The sequence below is a fragment of the Canis lupus genome, chromosome 24 (assembly GCF_011100685.1).
Source record: "Canis lupus familiaris isolate Mischka breed German Shepherd chromosome 24, alternate assembly UU_Cfam_GSD_1.0, whole genome shotgun sequence".
Taxonomy (NCBI): domain Eukaryota; kingdom Metazoa; phylum Chordata; class Mammalia; order Carnivora; family Canidae; genus Canis; species Canis lupus.
In genome coordinates this window covers 3,122,939-3,147,644 of record NC_049245.1, presented here as the reverse complement: position 1 = coordinate 3,147,644, position 24,706 = coordinate 3,122,939, and the positions used below count along the sequence as shown (strand labels likewise).

Below are 24,706 nucleotides of genomic sequence, written 5' to 3'. Positions count from 1 at the left end.
CTCTGTTTCTCTAAAGTGGGTTGAGGTACTTTTATTTCATACAAAAATGAACTACTAAGGACTAAATAATACTTCACGAAAACATTTTCAGCTGAAATGATACACCAAGAACAGTTTTGCTCAGGTTGATGCTGTTGTCAACACAGTATATGGGATGTAAGAGCAACTGTATTTTCGTTCTCCCATGAATATCTGTTATACCAGATTCTCCAAGTAGTAAGAAACTTTAGCCTAGAAGATATATTAATTCCTCTCCTCCCTGGTGAAAAATACTGTTAAAGGTATTAATTAGTTTTAGATCCAGAGGCAAATTCACTTTGGAAAAAAACACACCAAAAAATCCTCAAACATGATCTTTAAAATAATATTGGCAAAAGTGTAAACTCTATTTGGAAATAGCACTTAAAATATTGTTTTGAAGGGCTTTTACAAGAGTAATAAATCCTTTGAAAAGAGATTTTCGAATCAATTGACTTATAATATTCACTTTAAATAGGCAAAATTATATTAAATTTGAGATTCCAAATAAAAACTTTCAGGAGACAGGGATGCCTGGGTGGCTTAGCGGTTGAGCACCTGCCCCTGGCTCAGGGTGTAATCCCACCGTCTCAGGATCAAGTCCCACAACAGGCTCGCTGCCTGGAGCCTGCTCTGCCTATGTCTCTGCCTTTCTCTCTCTGTCTTTTATGAATAAATAAATAAAATCTTTTTTAAAAAAAACTTTCAGGAGACAAATGAAATTATATGTGCTTTTATTCCTGCAACTCAGTCTCCAAAATGTAATATTCAATTGTTTAAATTGCTTTTTCTCATGCACAATGAAGATGAAGAGAGGAATGCAGCAGACACATGTGAGATGAGGTGGGAAACACAGCCATAAGGCATGGAAGGGAGCACAGGAGGCAACTGGTCACCTGAATAACGACGACCCCCACCCCAAAGATGTCCATGCCTTAATCCCCAAAACCTCTGAGTATCTTACCTTACTTGGCAAATGGGATTTAGCAGGTGTGATTAAATTAAGGTGTGAGAGGGAAAGATAATCCTGGATTATCTGGGTGGTCCCAGTGTAATGACAAGGATCCATAAGGAGAAAGGAGGACCAGACATAGAAGGCAATGTGTAGATGGAAACAGGGAGGAAAGGTGACGTGATGAAGAGCCACAAGCCAGGGAATGGATTCTCCTCTAGAGCCTCCAAAAGGAACACAGACCTGCCAACACCTTGATTTTATCACACTGACACTGATTTTGGACTTCTGACTTCCAGAACTACAAGATAATAAACTTCTGTTGTTTCAAGCCACTGAAAGTTTGTGATTTGCTACAGTGGCACTATAAAACTACTATAACAACTCACTGTGAGGCATACTGAGAGTCTAAACAATGGCAGCAACCATTTTTAGGCAAGGCCATCTGCAGGGTGGTAGCCCTGGGCCTGGACAGCTGTCTGCCCAGCATCCATTCCCCCACCCCAATGGAACCCCAATGCTCCCTGTACCTCCTCCCCTGCAGCCCAGGTGATTCACAGGAAGCTGGCCCTATCCACAGTACCAACAAAGTGTTCTGTTTCTTGGAAGCCAGTTATGTGCCTCCTGGGTCATAGCCAGCTGTAAGTCAGTCAGTGCCTTATTACTGTTCCAGAAGGTAACCTAGATTGTCCCAGACAAAAGGGAAGGGCTTTGTATCTCTGGGTTGTCTCTGAACATGAACAAGGAAGGCAGTGCCCCAGCTGTTGGCAGCCATGTTATATTTGGCAGGGAAGCCAAAAACAAACTTGCCAGAGGGAAAGGGCAGAGTAGGGAAAACTGTAGCAAATCATGGAGAGAGTGTGAATAAACCATATGCGCTGCCAGCCCTGCCATGAGCTCCTTCTTTATGAGATTAAAATACTTCTTTTTTTATCTTTAAGACAGTTTGAGTTACAGAGTTTTTTTCTGTTAGGATGATACAACCATCAGAACTGATTCAGGAGGTCAGACTTTTATAACACTAAGAAAATCAGATAATAAAAGTAGAGGACTCATGAGCGTGAATAACCAACTAAGGAAAAAAACTAGAATCTTGAATCAGTGGTTAGTTTGCTATTCTCACCACTTCTCATCATCCAAATGTATTTTTCAAGAATGAGAAACTTACTTTCAATAAATATAGTGACAGTTTTCTGAAATTTTGAAACCAGGTAGGAAGAAGTCATAGCCTCTAAATAGACTGTTTTGAATGTCTTAACATTCACACAAGATACAATGTAAAACTTATCAAAGAGTGTGACTGAGTTTCTTATATGTGATTTCATACAAATTTGTGTCTACCTGATGATTTTTAGTTTTTGTTTATCTGATGGGTGAATAAAGGTCTCTCAATATGGCCCAGAATCAACAGTGTTCCCTGGCTCATAGTGAAATCCAGGGTCATTTTTATTTCCCTTTCTGTGAACTTGTCTTTCATCTCCTTTTGTCTGTTTTTCAATTGGACTGTTTGTCTTATCAATTTGTAGGCCCTCTCTACATACCAGAAGCATGAACTCCTTTAACAGCTTTGATGTTATAGATGCTTTTCACAGTCTGTTGCCTGCGTGTGGCTTTACTCGATCTTTTTACGTAAAAATCTTTTCAAAATTTTAAAATGAAGTGGAATCTCATTTCTTCTATGGCTTGTGGGTCTTATCCCTACCACTTCCCAAACTTATACCTTCCCCTAGATTATTTCCTAAATTCTTTATCATTTTGTTTTTATATCTAGGCCTTAAATCAATTTAGAAGTTAAATCAATCTGACATCTGCTTCCATATGTAGCATGAAGCAAGGTTCTGAAAAAGAGAGAGAAAGACCCATCAACAATTCTTTTAGCTCTCAGGGTTATAGATTAGATTTGATATTCAATGCTACTCTGTCCCATTTTCTAGAGGGAACTTGTAGTTTCTGTCTGGAACTTTGATAATTTCTTCTTAATCCCTGAAAGTCAAATAGGTTTATGTCTGTTCAGGTTTTTTGTCTGTTTAGCTAATTCTTCCTGGGACTTGAAGGCCTTTTTAGTCTAAGGCATGACTTTTTTTGCTGAAAGAAAGTAAATTTTGCATGTTTAATTTCACATCTGATTTTTTCTCCTTTTGCCCTCATGATACTTGGAAGGTGGATCTGGACCTGACCTCTGCGCTTATTTATTCATTTCCGATTTCTAGTGCTTTGAATTTTTTCTCAGTGTTGTGGGATATTCCTTTGGAAAATCAATTTTGTTCTTACCATCTCCATTTTACCTATTAAAATCTTAAACTAATGAACTTAAGGTTTTTTAAGGCTTTCTTTTTTTTAAAGATTTTTAAAATTTATTTGACAGAAAGAAAGAACACCCTTGATCAAGCACAAGCAGGGGGAGTGGCAGACAGAGGGAGAAACAAGCTCCCTGCTGAGCAGGAAGCCCAATGCAGGGCTCAATCTCAGGGCCCTGGGATCATGACCTGAGCCAAAGGCAGACGCTTAACTGACTGAGCCACCCAGGCACCCCAAAGCTTTCTTTTAAAACCTTCAGTAAGTCTTTTGTTGCTCTTACTACAATTGTATCCCCCTCAGATTTCTTTGAAAATAAGTTTCTTTAGTTAGTTCTTATCAATGAGGCCACGTGCTCTGGACCTGCTTGGTGCTCCTCCATCAACAGGCTAATTGTCACTCCAGTGTGTGTACTCTTTTTTTTTTAAATGTTTTTTTTTAATTATTTATGATAGTCACACACACAAAGAGAGAGAGAGAGAGAGGCAGAGACACAGGCAGAGGGAGAAGCAGGCTCCATGCACCAGGAGCCTGACGTGGGATTCGGTCCCGGGTCTCCAGGATCGCGCCCTTGGCCAAAGGCAGGCGCTAAACCACTGCGCCACCCAGGGATCCCCGGTGTGTGTACTCTTGAGCTCAGGCCTAGTCATGCTCTAGGAACTCCAGGCCATCAGCAAACCTGCTGTGAGTGGACCACATTTTCTGCATAAAACCATGTCCTTGCCATGAAGCACTTGCTCTCAAACTTCCCCAAGTGCTCCTGCTCTATGCGTGCAAACTCCCTAAGCAACTCAGCCTGTTGGGAAAGCTCCATTTGTCTGTGACCAAGGCCCACAAGAGAGGGAAGATACACCATGGGCCCCACACAGAAAGAGGTCTTTACTGAAGACCTCAGAGAGAGACAACCTTCTTTTCTCGGGATCCCATCATGGCACCCCAAAATCCTGAGATGCTCTTCTACTCCTTCCCCTGAGATCCCAAGAGGGGACTTAGCAGTCTCACAGGCCCTTCCCATGGCCCACCTGCATGTCTCCTGAGGGCCTTCTTAGTGCTGGGGATTGGTAACGGCAACACAGGTCCCTGGTCTTATGCTCCGAGGTCACTGGTACTTGAGCAAAAGGGGGAAAATGAGAGGAAGCCAGGAGTGTGTGCACAACAGCCATCTTCTCAGAATGTCTCCTTAGCCCCCAAGATTGCCTTGTCATGGCAATGTCAACAGAGCACTGCAAGTGCTACCTCAGAGCTCTCTCTGATACTTCAGCAATACAGACAGAGCCCACCAATAAAACCAATTCCTATAACTAACATCCTTTAAGAACCAAAAACCCTAAAAATTACTTTGGTATGTGTTAGTGAACTTTTACCTAAGTAAAAGATAAGAAGATGAATGACATACCTGTATAATTTTGGGTAGTACATCAACTCCATTTTTAGTGTTTTGTGTTGTAGTTAGATACTTTTTTTCCAAAAAGAAAGTTACAATCCATTTAATAAAAACAACACGAGCTGCCATGTATGGAATTTTTGTACTGTAAATGTTTTCACTGTCTCGAGTTGTAGTAATATACACTGGCTTTGGTCTCAAATGGGGGATGTCTGGAAGAAAAGAACATATGATTAGGATAGTGAGTGTAACCCCCACAAATGGCACAACTGGTTCAGTTTCTAACTAAGCAGATATATAATTGGTGTCTGAATAGCAAAATTAAAGAGCCAGAAATTATTTAAAATGACACCTTTTGGTAGACGTGCTTCTTTCTGATTCTGCCTCGCAATCTGACCAATATGGGACAGTGACTACTGTTACTGTTTATTTGTTGTAACTATGACATACAGCTATGGAAGTACTCAGATAATAACTCTTTTTAACAAATTTGAGAAATGATATGAGATCATAATAAAAATCTTTTCACATACATTATAATTAAATTAATCTTATTTTATGGCTGAAACAAATCTAAAAGCATCTTTGGACATTTTTCATCATTTAAGCTATTTTATTATTTTAATCATTTTAGGTATTTTAACATCCAATACTTCACTAATCAAATCCATGGGACTTTAGTTTTATATCCTCTTCCCTTTAGATGAATCCAAAGAATAGAATCAGTATAATCTACTTTATGTCTGAAAGAATTCATCTTTGAGGTGTCAGATACCACCATTTTCAAAGAATTAATAAGAAGTCCCTTTCTCATTCTTTAAATTCCATAATCAATACCAAAAAAATTACACAGTATTGGATTTGAGATACTACTTGCTGCATGTTCACCTCTCTTACTTTTTACATACCTGGAGGTACTTACATGAGGCAGACAAGTTCTCAACAAATAACTTTTAATTTCAGCATATTAAAGTATATTGTGTTTTTCACAGTGAATATAGACTATAAAATCAGAAACAAATTCTGAAAAAAATATCTACATATATATAGCTAACAAAATACATATCTATCCCAGTACCTCTAAAGGTTAGTATTTCTACATCTTTCAAAATGCACCAAGCTTCTGCTGTTTCCCCTTTATCCAAACATGCACGTGTGTGCGTGTGCGTGTGTATGTGTATAAATCCCAAAGACAATTGAATTAGTCCACATTCCCCAGATGGATTAATGTCTGTTGTGACCTCTTCCCCTCCAAAATTGTTCCTGATTATTCATTTTAACTAATTTCACTACTTTAAAATAATAAGGAGAGGAAAATTTGCCTTCGCCACCCCCACTCCTCTGCCACCAATCTAAGGGGTGCTTCTGTCTGTGAGCCTTCATTTATCATACAAGAAAAACTTTAGCAGCTAAATTAGAAATTCCATTATGTTTCCTTCCTTTCTGAGGCTTACTGTCCATAGGTTGCCCAGTTGCCCAAACATCAGCATCTGTTGAATGAAAGATCCAGTATAAAAGAAAGGGCCTACTGTGGGCAGCTATATGACCTAGGCTGGCCTGCCTCGCCACTGAGCAAGGTCTGGAGTCATCACACCCTACCATTCATAAGAGGAAATGCAAGTTTTATTTTAACATTAAAAGATTTTAAATATTACTACACCAAAAAATCATGACACATGTCAAATTTTTTCTGATTACAGAAGCCACAGTTCCCCTTTATCGCTATAAGTTGAGGTACCCCTTAGTCTGTACAAATAGGTAAAGTCATCTATTAGGAAATAATTTATTAGGAAACCTTAAACCTCCTACAATAATGTTACCATTAAATTTAGGAATAAAATGACTATTTTACTTAAAAATAATCAAAGGTCACTTTGAAAGAGACTGGACAGCTTCCCTGTGGACATCCTCTAGACATTGTGCAATCAGTACTTACCAAGTATGGGTTTGTAGATGTTTGTTAACTTAGTAAATGATGGAAATAAATGAGGAAGATAATACTTTCGAAACAATGTAAAAAGAAATTTAAAACCAGTATCTTGATTCTCCTTATTCTTCCACTCCAAGCTTGCAGCCTTTGGATAATATGTGGGAAAGAACATATGTACATTTACATTTCAACTTAATGTACACTAAACTGAAATGCTGTTATCTTATAAAAATTCCTACCCTAAATTAAAAAAAAAAAAACTTGACCAAGTTAACAATCACATAATGAAATCATGTCTTAAAAATCAAATGATGAGAAAAATGAATACTTCAAAACACAATGGTAACCATGTTAAAGACGTTTTTACTACTTTTAAAAAGTCACCCAATGGTATGTTTCTAACCTTGCTCTACTCATCATTCCTATAGTTTTTTCCACATGTTCTCTATAATGATTTAACATTCCTTCTGCCCTTAAAACATTAAGTCAGATGTAATGTAGTACTTTAAAAAAAAAAAAAACTGGAAAAGGGCCATTTATAATAATCAGGAATTAAGGAAATAATCCCTTACAAGGATTTCATCTAATGTTACCTACATGAAAAATCAGTATCATCAGAAGGCAAAGGTACAGAAACTTGGAAAGTGTACTGTCCTTATTAAAAGCAACCCAAGGGATCCCTGGGTGGCGCAGTGGTTTGGCGCCTGCCTTTGGCCCAGGGCGTGATCCTGGAGACCCGGGATCGAATCCCACGTCGGGCTCCCGGTGCATGGAGCCTGCTTCTCCCTCTGCCTATGTCTCTGCCTCTCTCTCTCTCTCTGTGACTATCATAAATAAATAAATAAAAATTAAAAAAAAAAAAAAAAAAAAAGCAACCCAAGAGCTAAGATAAGCAGATCTACCAGTCCAGCTACACCTGTCACCGGTTCTTGATACTTGTTAAAACACAGCACTCTGAAGCAAAGCTTTCCAACTTCCTTCATGACACAGCCCACTTAGAAAATCGAAACATCTGTGCAGCATCTGAGTTCAAGGGATGAGGGGCTTTGGCTGCCCTAGGGGCAGAGGGGCTCCGTGTCAGTAACCTGTCAGAAGTTCTCAGGGGTGAGCTAAGGGAGAAACTTGCTCTGAGGACTCAGTAGAGAGAAGGGAGGGAAGGAGAGGGGGATGAGCATGCACAAACAATTCTGCACATGATTCAGGGGTTTCACGGTCTCCATAAAAATCCCTACCCTATATCACCAGCATCCTTCCTCCAGTGGGATTCTGAGAATTATGTGACATCTGAAGTTGCACGGCTCATTACTGACACATCTAGAATGAGACTGAAGTGCCCCAACACATCAAAGTTCTCAATATTTCATGCTGATCTCCAGGGACAGATGGAATGCCCTACCACTTCTGAGCAGATGGAGTTAGAGATGCAGGTGGCCCCAACAGGGCCACAACGTGCAGCTTCCAGAAGACAACACAATACCACAGTCTGCTCTCAGGATTCTGGAGTCCTTATGTTTCTAGTATAGGCTAAAGGAAATGGGAGAGGAGAGCAGACAAGATCGCCCAATAGGACAGAGTAGTCAGAAAGGGAGGTAAGTACTGAATCTTGAAGAACAGCAGAGAGAAACAAAACAGTCCCCTAAAGAAAACTGGTAAGAGAAAGGGAGGAGGAGAGAAGGAAGAAAACACTATGGGGGGAGAGACTATCACGAAGAAAGTATAGTCACTGTTGGATCATTTGAAAGATTAAGTAAGGCAAAAACTAAAGTGTCCTTTCTCTGCACTTGACCACTCAACCTCCTTCATGGCCTTGGGCCTCCATCTTAGCAGTAACAGGGCAGAGGCAGGCAACAGTGAGTGTTGGATGAGGAAGTGGACCGAGCAGAGATTAGAATGTCAACAAACTTGGTTGAGGAGGACACAGAAACTGGACAGAGAGTTCCCAGGAAGAACTCAGGACTAGGGACAAGAAAAGTGTTCATGAGAGAAAAGAATTCAGTGGTGTGGTTTTTTTTTTTTTCTCTGAACCATATCAGAAATGTAGACTAGGAGACAGGGATCACCTACTGAAATCATAACTAATGATATTAACTCTGTGTTCAGTTAGTAAACATCAGAGAGAAGGACATGTGACATCAAGGTGGCCTGTGCTGACAGCACAAAGAGATACCTCCGTATGCTTCTGTCCACATCTTCCTGCCTGCTCTGCCTGTTCCTCATCTGCCCGCACAGCTCTGAGCCTACCTCCTCCTCCATCCTGCCTTGCTAGCACAGAAACCAGGGGTCAGGAAGGAGCAAAGAGGCAAAAATAGGTTAATATACTATGAGATAACAGAAAATACATATGGTCTCTGCTCCCATTTCCTTGCATAGAGCCCCTAAAACCCTTGTAATTTCCTAAGTGATAAGGGCACTGGGAACATCTTTTGTTCTAATAAAACAACTCTGGGTGGGCTCCCAGAGGACTCCTAAAAGCTGGTCACCAGAAAGACCACGCCATGATTAGAACTTGGAATTTTCAGCACCTCCACCCCAACTCCTCCATTCCTCTAGAGAGGGTAGAGGGGCTGGAGACGGTATATGTCTATGTGAGGCAGCCTTACATAAAAATCCCAGTAGCAGGGGTTTCAGGGAGCTTCCAGGTGAGTAAACATATCTGTGTGCCAGGAAGGTGATGAACCCCAACTCAGGGGCTTGGGCCCTCCCAGACTGTGCCCTTTATGTCTCTTCATTAGTCTGTCCATCTATATCCTTTATCATATCCTTTAATAACCTGGTAAATGAAAACAAACGTTTCCCAGTGTTCTGTGAGCCACTCTAGCAAATCAGTTGAACCTGAGGAGGAGTTGTGGGAACCTCTGATTTGTAGCCAAGTTGTACAGAAGCTATGGGTAACCTGGGGCCCTCCTACTTGTGATGGGTACCTGAATGTGATGAAACAGTCTCATGGGACTGAGCCCTTAACCTGTGGAATCTGATGCCATCTCCAGGCAGACAGTGTCAAAGCTGAGTTAAACTACAGGACACCCTGCTGGTGTTGCAGAGTCACCTGGTGGCAGGAAAAACCCATACACTCGGGAACCACTAGTGTCAGAAGTGAAGTGTTCCGTGTGAATGTGGTAATAATATGAAAGTAGATGGAGAACTGAGTTTTTTCCTTTACATACGCACTCAAACAAAACAGTACGTATGCCAGGTCTTTACTGATATCATCTGGCACATATCTATTTCTAGTGGTGTATCATCTCCTCAAAGAAAAAGCAAAGATAGAAAATATGGATGAGCAGGAAGAAAAGAAGCCATGTTTTCTCTTTCCCACTGAGAGTAAGATCTTTACTGAGCTATCCACGATTTTGCTCTTACCTGAATAACCATATACTTCAACAGTATTTGAAGAAAAAAGCATGTTTGGTCCTCAGCAATCTTTTCCCCTGATATGGCTGGCAGTAGTGGAGTGATTTCTTCTGGATATATCTTTGCTGCAGAATGGAAAACAAGAAGAGCTCTTTCACCACAGTTAAAAGGGGTTTTTTTTTTTTTTTTTTTTTTTTTTTTTTTTTTTTTTAATGGCCTCTATTAGAATACATCTATCCCTCCACTGGAACTGGCTCACACTATACTCCAGGTCAGTGTGCATCAAGGGTTTAGAAATACTGTGTAAATGTCCATGAAGCCACCTCTCTCTCTGAACCATTCTTTTCTCTTTCAAATTCTGCTTTGGTCAGCCTAAGATCAAGTGACTGCCACTGAGCAATAAAGTGATATGCATTAATAAATCAATGGCCCTAACCGGCAAGTTTCTTGAAAACTCACAGGATATAACTGGCTGCCATTAATACTCCCAGGAGGCCACTACTGTCCCTCCATGAATGCTGCATGAAAATACACAGCTGGCAAAAAAGAGCATGGGTGAGCAGACCAATGTCCACTCATGAAACAATCATGATGAGGACAATGAACAGTAGTTCTGGATGGCAGATTTAAATGTCATTAAGAGCCATTAAAACACTCCAGACGCACCATGTGTCTCTATTTCCTGCTATTGCCAACATCTGTCCGCTCCCTTCCATTCCTGTTTCCACTACTTCAGTAAATTTCTCCTGTCACCATTTCATATAAGACAGGCTCTGATAACTTCAATTCTAATGTCTGTAAGACTTCACTGTGAATATGAACAGGTAGTAATTCCTCCTCCAAACAAACCCATCTATGAAATAAAGATTTCTATTCAAGGTAATGACAAACAAAGGAATTCCTCAATGTAACTTCAAGAATCATTTCAACCTGTAAGGTCTGCTAATGTTACTCACCATCCGCTACACTAGGGCTAGGATTGATGAGTGTCTCCAGCGTACAGGGACCTCGGGATGACATGATCGCTGGGAAACCAGGCACAAGGCAAGCAAAAATTAGCACCTGCTCTTCTGCACAGTTTGTCTGAAGTGCTTGAAGCCACAGAAGAAACAGCCTGATTCCTTCACATCTTATCTAAAAATAAAATTAAAGGCAACAAAATTAAACACTGACATGTTTACACAGAGATGTACTGCAATGCAGAATCGGTTCTGAGAAAGTAAAACTAGAAGTTAAAGGTACTGTTAAATTACTACACCAGGTTCCTTTAGTGACAAATAAGCAGGCATGCTGCAATAAGCACAAAGGTTAAGAGCTGGGGGCTGGAGCCTCAGTGACTGGATTAGAATGCAAGTTCTACTACTTGCTGGCTTAGCTATGGCCAGTGGAGAACCACTTAATTTCTCTATGCATTAGTCTCCCCCTCTGTAAAATAGGGATGATAACAAAATGTACCACAAGGTACTGGTACAGGGTTAAATGAGTTACAACAGTACCCATAACATTAATAGTCAATTATCCACAAAAATAATACAAAGATCATCTTTCTCCAGATTTACACTGTGCTTTGAATAGAGTTTTTGTCATGTCTCTACAATATGCACATGTATAATGAATGTAATGTTCCTGAAAAATCTTAGAACTAAATCAGACTTTGAAGACCTGGCTGAATGGGACAGGGTAGCTCTCCAGCTTCCCTGCCTTATGTCCCTACTCGGCTCTCTCCAACAGCTTCCCTGTGCTCTGAACCACCAGCACTACTTGGTGGGATACATCAATACAGGCAGACGGGCCCTTTGTCCTCTTCTACACGTACTTTCAGCTCCATCCCATTCCTAGAATTCATAAACACAGGTATGCAATTGTTTCTACCTTCCTAAATGGCTGGAAAGATAACACCAATAAAATTAAGGAAAAGAGATGAAAAACCTCTCATATGAAGCTGAAAGATACAGTGAGCTCCAAATGTAGGTAACTGAGAGACTGCCTGATCTCTCAACTACACCAAGGTGGTGCAGATTCCTTAAGCTTAAGGGTTTAAGCCAAACATGAGGCTCTGCAGAAAAGCCAAAAGAAGGGAAGGGAAGGGAAAGGAAGAGGAGAAAAGAAGGGAGAGGAGGGGGTTGGAGGTAGAGGAGGAGGGGGAGAGAAGGAGGGAAAAGAAGGATAAGGAAGGGGAAAGGAGGGGAAAGGAGGGGAAGGGAGGGGAAGGGAGGGGAAGGAAGGGAAAGAGCAAGCTTAGCTGACTCCCCAAAGAAGCCAAACACACCAAGACAGATATACCCTGTCTGGAGATAGTTCTACTCTATCAACAGTGGATTCCAGGACACACTCTCAGACATGCCCATGGACACACCACTGCTGTGCACAAACCTTCATGACCACTCACACCCGTCCTCCTCTCCCCAAGCAGGCAAAATAAGTGGTGGCACTGCTGAATACACAATAGACAAAAAAAATGACATGGCTCTATGTATATCTAACCAAATTATATTAAATTTAACAGGAGGAAAGTTTCTATAAAATTATATCATGTCTCCAACTTTTTATGTTAACTATCTTTAAGTTAATAATATATATATACAAGGCCAGTAATAAACCTGAGGTCACAACCTGGTAAGTTTTAACTGTAAGATTATTAATATTAAAATAGGAAGGATAAAATATGGAATCTATTGTGAAGCTATGAATAACTCACCTCCCTTTTTCAATATGTAAGAGATACTTAACAGCAAATTTAAGTGGCTAAGAGTGTTTAGACTGTTATAAAATAAAAAATATATGGGGAACTTATTAAAAGCACATACATAACTTGATTAGCTACAAGTGAATTACCTTCCATAAAATACATATTCCAGGCTGGCTTCTCTTGCTATTTATGTTTTAGGGTCATCTTACCTAGCATCAAATGTTATATATCATCATAAAAGGTATGTTCATTTTTAAATAAGCCAAAGGTAACCTGAAGTACAAGATCAATCTGCGGCAAACAAATAAGTAAAATATTAAGAGTAAGGCTCTGCTGCTCTTCCCCCGACAATGGTTCTCAAAACCAGCAAAAATAATTCAGATGCAACTATAATTTTAACAAGATTACTGAGGTGAACAGAATTCAGCACATTAACTCTGAAGCTTGGAGAGGAACTGGTTCAACCCCTTCCCTTTCCTGATGATAAAACTAGAGCAGTTAGTGCCTTGGCAATGGTTCCCTGACTACACAGCAGAATCAAAATTAGAATTCTGAATTCCAAACTCTGAATCGCAAGGTCTTTCTCTGAATAGTATCTAAAATGTGTATCACAGTAAGTTATGATGTAAGAACAAAAATTCTAACAATATTTGCCATATAATTTTTTTTAAGATTTTATTTATTCATGAGAGACACACATAGAGAGGCAGAGACATAGGCTGAGGGAAAAGCAGGCTCCCTGTACGGAGCCCGATGCAGGACTTGATCCCAGATCCCAGGATCACACCTTGAGCCAAAGGCAGCCACTCAAGCACTGAGCCACCCAGGCGTCCCGCCATATAATTTTCAATTAAAAATAAAAAGTTAAAAAAATAAATAAATAAAATAAAAATAAAAAATAAAAAGTTGAGTGGTTTTTAAAATTTTTTCCCCAAAATAGCCTAATTTTGTCACTTTATGGCATTAATAAATTTAAGAACAATGCAAGATGCCATTGCATATTCACCTAAAATAAATACCTTAATAGAATTTCCAGTGTGTAGAAGCTTCTTTAAAGTTGAGCCTGGAAGTTTAAAACACTGAGTTAGAAATAAAGTATATAAATTTACACCCACACACAAGAAAACCTCAAAATGTATATTTTAAAAGATTAGTTGGAAAGGAAATATTTGCTGATGACAAAAGATACAATTTTTAAAAAATAAAACTGACCTTCAGAAACAAAGCAATGTCACAGGAGAGATATCTTTAAGATGAAAGTACTTTAAATATGAATGAACTTCTTCAAAACTCTTAAAAGAGTCAAAATAACTGATATTAAAGTAACATATATGCCCACAGTGGATTATGTGTAAATATCTTATCATGTATAATATACATCATTTTTTCTAATTTCTAAAGGTAAAAATAAAACTACTACTCACAAAACATTTTTATAAGAATATTTTGCAAATATTCTAGACAGTGTGTTTCTTTCTTTTCAGTGACAATCACATTTAGGGGTTCAGTCCATCAAGAAGTCCTCTAGCAGAAACTTTGGTCATTGTCAAGGAGAAGGAATCAAAGTTTACTCAGAACTACACCAGTCAACTGCAAAAACTTTGGTGCTGCAGCCCACTTCAATTAGAAAAGTTTCTCTTATGAGGATGGAAATATATTACCTACATTCTATAAATGTGTTCATATCTTAGTATGGAGATGGCTTGGCAACCCCACCTAAATATCAGATGTAGGCTCTAAATGGGATCTTAACCTCAAAGAAGGAAGTAATCTTTAAAAATAAAAATATATTGGAAGTTAGGCAACAGAACCTTTCCTCCCAAATTTTTCTGGGAAAAAAAATTATATAGATCTGATTCGAAGTTTTATGCAATAATTAAAACCTGGACATCAAATAACATTTACTCTACCACTGTATTTCAAAGAGATGTTCCACCAAGAAATAGGGCTAGTCTCAACAAATTTCCACAGGTCATATTTATGTGGATATAGATACATGTGTGTTAGTTAAATGCATACAATTTTTTTAACTGCTGTGCTATTTATAACACTCAACACTGGGGCTTAGTGGAAATGACTACATTACAGCATTAAATCACCAACAGATTGTGAATAAGTAAGGGAAGTCAAAGTACCCTCTTCCCTCTACTTCTCCTGTCACCAAACCATATCCAGTAATTTTTAGTCTATCATCAGTCTATACTGGGCTAAGCTCTCTCACAGCCACGGTTCAAGCGTCTGTTCCCATGGGAGTGTTTTATCCCATACCTCCCCTTAATCTGGGGCCTGTCTCTTGCTTCCATGTTTATCCATTCTTAGACAAAGTCTGGTGTGCCTCCGTTTACTTTTATTTTTTTATTTTTTAAAAAATATTTTTTTATTTATTCATGAAAGACACAGAAAGGCAGAGACATAGGCAGAGGAAGAAGCAGGTTCCCTGTGGGAAGCCCGATGCAGGACTCAATTCCAGGACCCCAGGATCACGACCTGAGCCAAAGGCAGACACTCAACCACTGGAGTCACCCAGGTACCCCTGGTGTGCTTCAGTTTAATATTGGCTTAATTTGCCCATGAGGACCTCATGTGGTTGGCAGGGTCAATAGACACTCCACTTCCCAAGAAATTTGAGATCAAGTCTGCAGACACAGCTCTCTTCCCAGACATCTGGGAAATCCTTTATCTTGCAACACATTCTTGGAAACACTTTCTCCCGGTCATTGCGTGTGACCACTGGGGCTTATCAGCCCTTTCTCTTCTTTGAATGGGTCCACAGTTTTACTTTTAACATCTGATCTACCCATAGCTGCCTATATCCACTCATTTCTACACAGAGAGAAGAAAAACACTTACAGAAAGGATAGCCTTTACAAAAAGACATACAGAATGTCTCACCCATTTCTGCCAATAGCCCTTGACATTTTTTTAAAATTAACCTGGCAACTTGTGAGAACAGCAATAGAAAACTAGTACATATATATTTGATTTATCCCATCTTGTTGTATTCAGAAACTCTTGTACATGTGAAGCAGTACAGCTTGGCGGATGCAAGCCAGAAGTCAGACTTGCTAGGATTCAAATCTAGGCTCTGCACTTACTGTTTAACCTGAGTCAGTTACTTAATCTCACCATGCCTGAGTTTTCTCATCTGTTAAATGGGATACTAACAGTGCCTACCATAGTGGATTATTGATAAAGTTTAAATGAGTTAATATATACAAATGCTTAGAACAGTGTCTGGTACATGAAAAGCATATTTTCCCTATAATATAAGGCATCAATTATTCTCTAAGGCACTCTTTTAATTTTTTAAATTCATTCTTTATTTTATTTTAAAGAGGCTCCATGCCCAAACTTGGGGCTTGACCTCACAACCCTAAAATCAAGACCTGAGCTAAGATCAAGAGTCTGACCCACTTAACTCACTGAGCCACTCCACCGAGGTGCCTATTAAGTCACTCTTTTTAAATATGAACAACATTATAAAGAAGATTTGTACAGTAGGGGCACATAGCATAGTATTTCAATATGAAAATAGGTAATAAATACATGAGAGCATTGCCTGGCCACTTTAGGTATTTCTTAAGGTCCTAAGTTCACAAAGATATTACTACTGTAACTACCATAATGAAATCCTCTTCATTTTAATTTCAAAAAGTTTCTATGTATCATACCTACTTGGACTTTTAAATACCACCCACACTATGATTATACTCATCTTTATCTCTTTTAGGTGCCTCTTCAACCCTACTGGTTGCTACTGTATTGATTCATGTGAGGAGAAGATGAATAAATGAGTAAATAAAATCTATTAGTTGGACTGATTCTATGAACTTCTAACTTCTATTCGCTAACTTGTATTTTATAATACAAGTTATTCTTAGAATACAAATATTCTTTGAATGTGAGTCTTACTGCTTTTAAGGAAGGCTGGATTTAGGATGAGAAGGGTAAGGAGGGAGGAGTCTAGACAAGACTTAAGGGGGCACCAAAAACTGAGTAATCAAAATAAATAATATTTTAATACAATAATTTCTAAAAATCAATTATTGCAATTAATGCAAAAAATCCATGATGAACATTACTGGTCAGTAAGTACCAGTGTTCAGCTGAGGCGTACTGGAGCCTATGGTAAAAGGAAAAATGTATACCACTCTAGATATGCTTTTGTGTATTTTTAATGGTTAATTTTTTTCCAGAACACTTAAGCACTGAAAAACTATTGCAAAAAACAAAAAGCTCAATACTGAACAATCAAAAAGTATAAAGCTCATCATTAGTTTAAATATTTTGTTTCATAACACAGAATATATTATAATTTCACTTTCCTGGCTTTAATGGAACAAATTCAGCAAGATTTTCAAAATCTTCTTTGCTTATCTCCTTTTCAATTGTGAGAACTGCAATGCTTGACCATTTCTCCTGACAAAATAACAATCTTGTAGATATCTTTTCAAAGCCACTAGTTCACAAAGATAATTCTAATCTATTATAAAATGGATTCTTACTTAGTTTTAATTTTTTAAAAACTGTCTCTGTATATCATGCGTCAAACCAATTAATAAGCAAAGGCAGGATACCACACCAGGGAAGGTACAAGAACACAGAGAAATACCCTTTGGGGTGCTGATGTGCAAGATGCACTGAAAACTGCCAGTGGAGCAGGAACACAGAACTTTCTGGCACTACAGTGTCTACAATAAGAACACAGGAGAAGGAGTTCCTGGAGGAATTTGAAATTAATCTCAAAAGGAATCAGGGACCTAAATGTGAAACATATTAATTACAGAATTTATAGAAGAAAACATAGAAGATCTTTGTGATCTTGGGTTAGGCAAAGATTCCTTAGGACACCAAAAGAACAATCCATAAGAGAAAAATTGATAAACTGGACTTCATCAAAATTAAAAACTTTTACTCTTTGAAGGACATAACTAAGGGAATAAAAAGACAAGTCAGAGATGGGGAGAAAATATTCCCAAGTCACATATCTGATAAGGTACTTAAATCTGGAATATGTACAGAACTTTTAAAATTCAATGTTAAGAAGACAACTCAATCAAAAAAAAATGGTCAATCGATTCAAACATATACACTGCCAAAGACATACAGATGGCAAATAGCACATGAAAGATGCTTGAGATCATTAGTCATTAGAGAAATGCAAATTAAAACCACAATAAGATATCACTACCATTAAAATAAAAGGACTGATCATACTAAGTGTCAATGAGAATGTAAAGTGACTACAACTCTCATACTGCTGGTAAGAATGTCAACCACTATGGGAAGTAGTCTGGCAGTTAAACATATAACTTTATATTATTTAGCCATTCCATTCTCAAGAGACAGGAAAGCACATGTGCACATAAAGGCTTGTTTAAAGAAGCTTCATTTATATCCAGATACTATATCCAAATCCAAAAACAGCCCAAATGCCCATCAATAAGTGATTGGATACACAAACTATGATATATCTATACAATGGAATATCATACTACTCAGAAATAAACTATTAATATATGCATCAACACAGAAGAATCTCAAAATAATTGTATTGAGCGAAAGAAGCCAAACAAAGAGTACACACTGCATGATTCTACTTCTTTAAGATTCTAGAAAATCAAATTAATCGATAATGACCAAAAAGCAGATGAGCAGTTACCTGGGGACTGGGTAAAGGGGTGGGAGAAGGGCACGAGGAAACCTTTGGGGATGATGGCTATGTTCATTATCTTGATTGTAGTAATGATTTCACAGGTATACTACCTATATCGAAACTATGTCAATTATAATCCCCCCAAAGAGCTGCTTTTGTAAAAAGAAGAAACAGAGCATATGGCCTGAAGTGACTAAGTGAAAGAAAGATCAGGAAGACAGAGGTGTGCTCAGATTCAGGTCTGCATGATGACAAGTGTACAGAGTCAGGAAGCCACAGAGGGTGAGGGATCGAGGAGGTAATGGGTAACTTGGCATGAAGGGAAAGAATTGGGAGATAGCTTTAAAAAAAAGCGGGGGGGGGGGGGGAATCCCTGGGTGGCGCAGCGGTTTAGCACCTGCCTTTGGCCCAGGGCGCGATCCTGGAGACCCGGGATTGAATCCCACGTCGGGCTCCCGGTGCATGGAGCCTGCTTCTCCCTCTGCCTATGTCTCTGCCTCTCTCTCTCTCTCTGTGTGTGACTATCATAAATAAATAAAAATTAAAAAAAAAAAAAAGCCGGGGAGGGGGGAGGTAAGCTGGAGATCAGAAGACATGGTGGCAACAAGGAGGGACAAGGCATAGTCAAGGGAGAGGTTTCCACAGAGGGGGTGTGGAGGAGGTTTGGATGAGCCTTGGAGAAAAGAAAGACCATGATCTCACTCCCACAGCCTTGAGAGAGACAAAGAAACCTGAGAGAAAAGCCAGGTTTCAGATAGCCAAGGAGGTGACACCAAGAGGCTGAGGCTCTAGGGCTGTGGCTTAACCTATAAGAGGATTTCTAGAGGGCTGAGTACAAAGTGGGAAGGAGGGCTAGAAATGCAGGGCAATGATGATGAAAGCACCCCAGAGAGGAGCCTGGGAAGACACAAAATGGGCCAAAGGGGAATTAGGCTCAGCCATCCCCTGGTGGACACGAAGGCATGCAGGGTCCCTATAGCTTAGCCTGGCTGCAATGCACCTCTGAGGGACTCCTACTGTAAGGTGCACAGGAGACCTTGTTTCCTTGGGAAGAGAAAGCTGTGGTGTCCTGACTATGAGGGACCCAGGGAAGGCTATCAGGCTCGGGGTCCCAAGGAGTAGTTAGAGCTCAATGAGCTGTAGAAACTTTGAGAAATAAGGCTGCTTGGAGGTTGTGTTCACATCCCAAGCACTGCCAGGACACAGGGTAGCCCAAGGCATAAAGCAAGGAATACTCTTAAAAAGTCATAAACCAATCTGTAGTTTAATAAGGCATTGTTTCTTATATCATGTGTAAGAAGCTGGTTGAGCAAACTAGATTAATAATGACTAGATTAATAATTAATTAATGGTACTGTGTGAATTTTCCACCACTTGAGCCCACTCCTTTAAGCCCAAGGGCTATTTATTTTGAACACTTTTGATATAAAACATCTCTAGTACAAAATAAAACCTTCCACTCACTCAACAAACATTTATTGCATATAGGCACAGCCCTATACACTGAATGGAACAGGAAATCTGCTCTCTAGAAGCTCATGAGCAGTAAACCCTCTTAAAGTGAACACAGATAACTTGAGTTCTGTACTGATAATGCATGGGCACATGGAAGAGGGCCACAGCCTGCCCCTGCAGCAAATATCCTTGCTTTACTGATGTGCCATTCTTTGTCATCTCCTCGCATCCTGTCAGCTCTCATTACAGAAATAAAGCTTCAAGTGGCCACCCTTGTCTACCATGATTTATTGGTCTAAAACTGACTTTAGGAAAAATCTTCCCATTTGTAATTAATAATGGGAATTTACATTTGAGTAGCAGGTTGGCATATATCACAGTTGGTGAGTTGGTGAGTATTTTGTTGCCACTTCCCTAATCTTTTTACTCTCTAACCCTTGCTTGAAGCAGTATCTTTAGGTGCCTGGAATACTGGATGGTGTTCATTTCACATTACAAAACGTAGAGTTCATATAGGCTTCCTCATTCAATGGCTTATATATAGCAAGGAACCAGCCATAAAATCCTTAAGCAAAGAGAAACTTACAGAGTATTAACTCCCTCCAAAACCAGCTTTGAGAGAAACCGAACCTCTCTCTTTGCTACTGACAAAACAAGATGGCAGATAATATACAGACTTCAAACACTGTGGCAGTTGATATTTCAAATTAATTTCTTCTTTCTCTGTATAAAACCTGGCATCTAGAGATGGTTGAGAACTTTTTTAAGACTTGCAGAATATAGGAGTTGCTCTTATTTTAGGTTTGTATACACTGAGGGACATTATTTGTAGTGTGGGGCAGGAAGCATACCCAATCAGTGCTGTGTAAATCCAGCTTCAAGGCTCGGACCCAGTACTTTGGCCACTACTAGCCACAGTAACATTTTATTAAGAAGTTTATACAAAAAAAAAAAAAAGAAGTTTATACAGTAGTATTCTTCATTTTAGATACGAAATATATATACAGGTTATAAAACAGCTAAAATAAGGAATATTAGATACCTAGAATGCCTGGCACCAACTATTGATAAGCTTCTTGTCCTAGCCTCAAGGGGTTTTGCAGAAATCAAGACAACACTGATGCTATGGAAATATTTAAGGCACATTCTTTTCCCTTTAAATCTGGTGTTTCCTTATAGTTTCTTAGTTTTTGTAACTAACTTGGTCAAGACCTTGAGTGACAAATGGTAACCATTTTAACAAATCCAATAAACTGAGAATAATGAGGTCTGTTAAGAATGAGGTCTGTTAAGAAAACGTGTAGAGTTACAAATCCATAATCCACTACTGGCAATTTCCAAATCCAAAAAGCTATGAAAACTAAAGCTTATTGTGCTTAATTTACTAGTGGACAGGACCTGATCTGAATCTGAACTCACGTGGTGGCAGGCCCCGACTAACCTGAGACTGTTGGATTTAGTTATTCTACTGATGATGAATATTCATATCTTAGCCTAAGAGATAATACATAGATATATCTCTTATATAATTCTTATATAAGAATTCTCTTGGTTACAGGGTACTGTCCAGTCTCCTGGGTGTTATATATGGACATCAACACTGTATTAATGTTTGCTGAACATCAACACACCACAGTGCCATTCTAAAATCTGAAAGGGCAGCCCGGGTGGCTCAGCGGTTTAGTGCCGCCTTCAGCTCAGGCTGTGATTCTGGAGACCCGGGATTGAGTCCCACGTTGGGCTCCCTGCATGGAGCCTGCTTCTCCCTCTGCCTGTGTCTCTGCCTCTCTCTCTCTCATAAATAAATAAAATCTTTTAAAAAATAAAATAAAATAAAAAATAAAATCTGAAAAACTCTGATTCCAAAGTACATTTAGCCTGAAGATCATCATAAAGGGATGTGTATCTGTCTAACCACCAACTTCCACCCAGTTTGATATATCATGAAAAAATACATTTATCTGAAAACAGCCTGTTTGATTCAAGTATTAAGTATATAAGCATCAATAATAAGGATGATTTTATATGCAAATGCTCATACTGCAGCAAAATGAAACATGAATCATTCTGTGTTATAGAGTCAGTTTATTCTATATACTAGATAAAGTAGCTTATTTTACACACTAGATAAACAGCACCTGCTCTTATGCTGGCTCAGGGGACTAGTACTCTGCAACCCCAATCCAAGAGTCACTGTTCTTGGTCAGACACTATTAAACTTGGTAAAAAGTTACTTGTACCTGCAATCTTAACCAATCCATGTGGTAACAGTAGCCAGAATTAAGGTAATACCATACACCCACTAGATGCACAAATTTCATAATACAAACGGCAAATAAATTTCTATGCCCAGTTCTAGTAAGTTTATTCAAGCTGAGGGTGCCAATCTTCAGACATCTTAAAGTACTCTCTGTAGAAAAGGAGTATCGTTTTCATACATATGGCATAAACAAAATGGATTATATCTAGCATAAATAAAAAATACCACACGCAATTATTTATCATTTTCATCCATTTCTGCTATACCATAAAGCATTACAAATCCCTACGATTCCTCTTCGGATTATACTTATCATTTGATTTTTAAATTTTTACTCTAAATACATGGTCGAAGTATCAATTAACAGAAATGCTATCAATTAACAGAAGTTAATTAACAAGGTCGAAGTATCAATTAACAGAAATGCTATCATTAACTCTATAATTTAAAGGAAAACCTTCTTTATGTGTTTGAAAGATTTAAAGACCCCATGGTCATCTACCTTTAAGTAATGATTTAATCATTCAGTTCAGCAGATGTATGTACTTATTACACATACTTACTTAAAGTTCAGTTTATAGAAGGTTCAGTTATATTTTTCATATAAACAATACTAAATTAAATTTGGGATTCTAAATTTTGAAATATCCATCAAATATGTCATGTTCTTTCAGGTCCCAGGTCTTTCACATACTGATCTCCCATCTAGAAAACCCTTTCTACACTGGTATTTCAAGGCTCAGGTAGAGATTATCTGTCTTGATATCTTGTCAAGCCCTGTCAATAGAATTATTCAGCTTTTATTTGTTGCTACTGTTACACTTTTCATAGTGTAATTATATTTTTCTCAGCTATCCCCCAGCCCAGCAATCAGCTTATACAAGAATGGTGAGTTATTCTTTGTTTCTGCTCCAGAACTTTGTGTCTCCCTCAATAAGTATTTGAATGAATGAATGATCAGAGAGTTAAAATTCCATTATGAAGTTATGCTCTCCTCAAATATGATCATTTGGCAAGAAGGAAAAATGGGAGAACTGTCAGTTATCTAAGGTGGAAGGACCAAATCAGACACGCTTTAAACAGAAAGGATTCACAGTTGATACCACAAATTACATTGGTTGTGCCATGAATAGTAAATTGAGAGGAGGGGCACCTGGATGGCTCAGTCAGTTAAGCATCTGCTGCTATAAGCTCAGGTCATGATCTCAGAGTTCTGGGATTGAGCCCCACATGGGGCTTCCTGGTCAGTGGGAAGTCTGCTTCTCCCTCACCTTCTCCCTCTGTGAGTGCGCTCTCTCTCTCACTCTCTAATAAATAAATAAAATCTATAAAATAAATAAATAAAAATAAAAAAATAAATTGAGAGGAAACATTGTTCAATGTCAAGAGTGGCACAGAAAGGGCAGCCATGGTAACTTCACTATGCCTCAAGTTCCCTCCTGCTGCCACACCCTAATGCACTCAAACAGAATAACTGAATCAGTGATAAAGTCTTGAAGAACAAGATATTTTTGTAAGAAAAAATGAAGTTACTTAAGAAAAATACTCCAGATCAAGTGTTTCTCAATTTTTGTGCACAGGAATCCCCTGGAGTCCTTGTTAAAAATGCAGACTGTGATTTGGTAGTTCTGGTTGGGGCCTCACATTCTGCATCTTCTAATAAGCTCTCTGGTGAAGCTGATGCTGCTGGTCTATGAACCAATCTCTGTAAGTAGTACTTGTACAGCAAGGATAGATATTATATTTTCCTCCAAAGTCCAGGTTGGACTTGTCTTACTTTTACCTAGCATATCCTTGTTACCATTCCTCAATGGTGCTAATTATATTAAACCTTACTGAAAATTCAGTTGGAAAAAATCTGTATCACTTTAGAAATCTTTAAATTGTTCTTACCTATACTCTGGTAATGCCATCGAAAGAAAATTCGTTCAGGTAGAAATTGCAGTATTTTCTATAAAACAAATTTAAAAATTGATAAGATATAAAGAGAAAATTATCTACACATTTCATAATAATACTATATATGTGTGTGTATATATACATATATGTGTGTGTGTGTGTATATATATATATTTCAGAAAAGAAAAGAAACTATTTGTAATAACATAAGTAGCACACTTGACCCTGTAGCCCATGGGACAGCCTTTTACTTGCCCCAAGCAACCTTCCTTCCCTGAGTGCCTTAAAGGGATCACTGTCCTAAGTTTAATTCCACCTAAAGGAAAACAAGAAAAAGGAGGAGAAAAAAAACCTAAACTGATCATTTTATCGTTAATTAAATCATAGCCATTGCTTAAGTTCATATTAAAAGAGTAATTTCTCAAATGCCAGATTCCCCAGGTTTCTGCTTTTCCACCTTCCACTTACCCTCTCCAATATCATCATTATTAGTCTCTGGACAAAGGCCAGAGTTAGGAGGAAAAGATGAACAACAAAGAGGATAAGACCATGAACATACAGTGAAATAATAAAATGAAATTACTGCCAAGAATTTCTTGAAATTAACAACTAAAAATAAGTTTAGGATCCCAGTTAGGAATTCACCCCCTTCTCCCCACACACAGTGAAAGACACAATAATGAATTTATGATATACAAGAGTATTTGGCTATTAAAGCAGCTTTAAAGAAAAAAAACCTAATGACCTTTTTCTTTTCTTTCCCCATTCTAAACTAAGTTTTGGCACATTACTCTTGGGTCATAAGATTCTTTGTACT

General features: G+C 38.6%; 1 protein-coding gene across 9 annotated transcripts in view; it reads right to left on the bottom strand.

The window, feature by feature from the left end:
* RALGAPA2 (Ral GTPase activating protein catalytic subunit alpha 2) overlaps positions 1–24,706 on the bottom strand; it is a 327,065-nt gene that overhangs the window by 230,437 nt on the left and 71,922 nt on the right. For 8 of the 9 annotated variants that reach the window (XR_005377488.1, XR_005377489.1, XR_005377487.1 and 5 more), the window contains 6 exons: positions 23,884–23,941; positions 13,639–13,682; positions 10,887–11,064; positions 9,940–10,055; positions 6,586–6,724; positions 4,662–4,861 (listed from right to left, as the gene is read on the bottom strand). Coding sequence is in view for 2 of the 9 variants with exons in the window: in XM_038571432.1 (XP_038427360.1) it covers positions 4,662–4,861; positions 6,586–6,724; positions 9,940–10,055; positions 10,887–11,064; positions 13,639–13,682; positions 23,884–23,941 (735 nt within the window). In the remaining 7 variants the exon portion in view is untranslated. Of the gene's footprint in view, positions 1–4,661; positions 4,862–6,585; positions 6,725–9,939; positions 10,056–10,886; positions 11,065–12,765; positions 13,107–13,638; positions 13,683–23,883; positions 23,942–24,706 lie in introns of those variants that run through there. The other variant, XR_005377492.1, reaches the window with a different exon arrangement.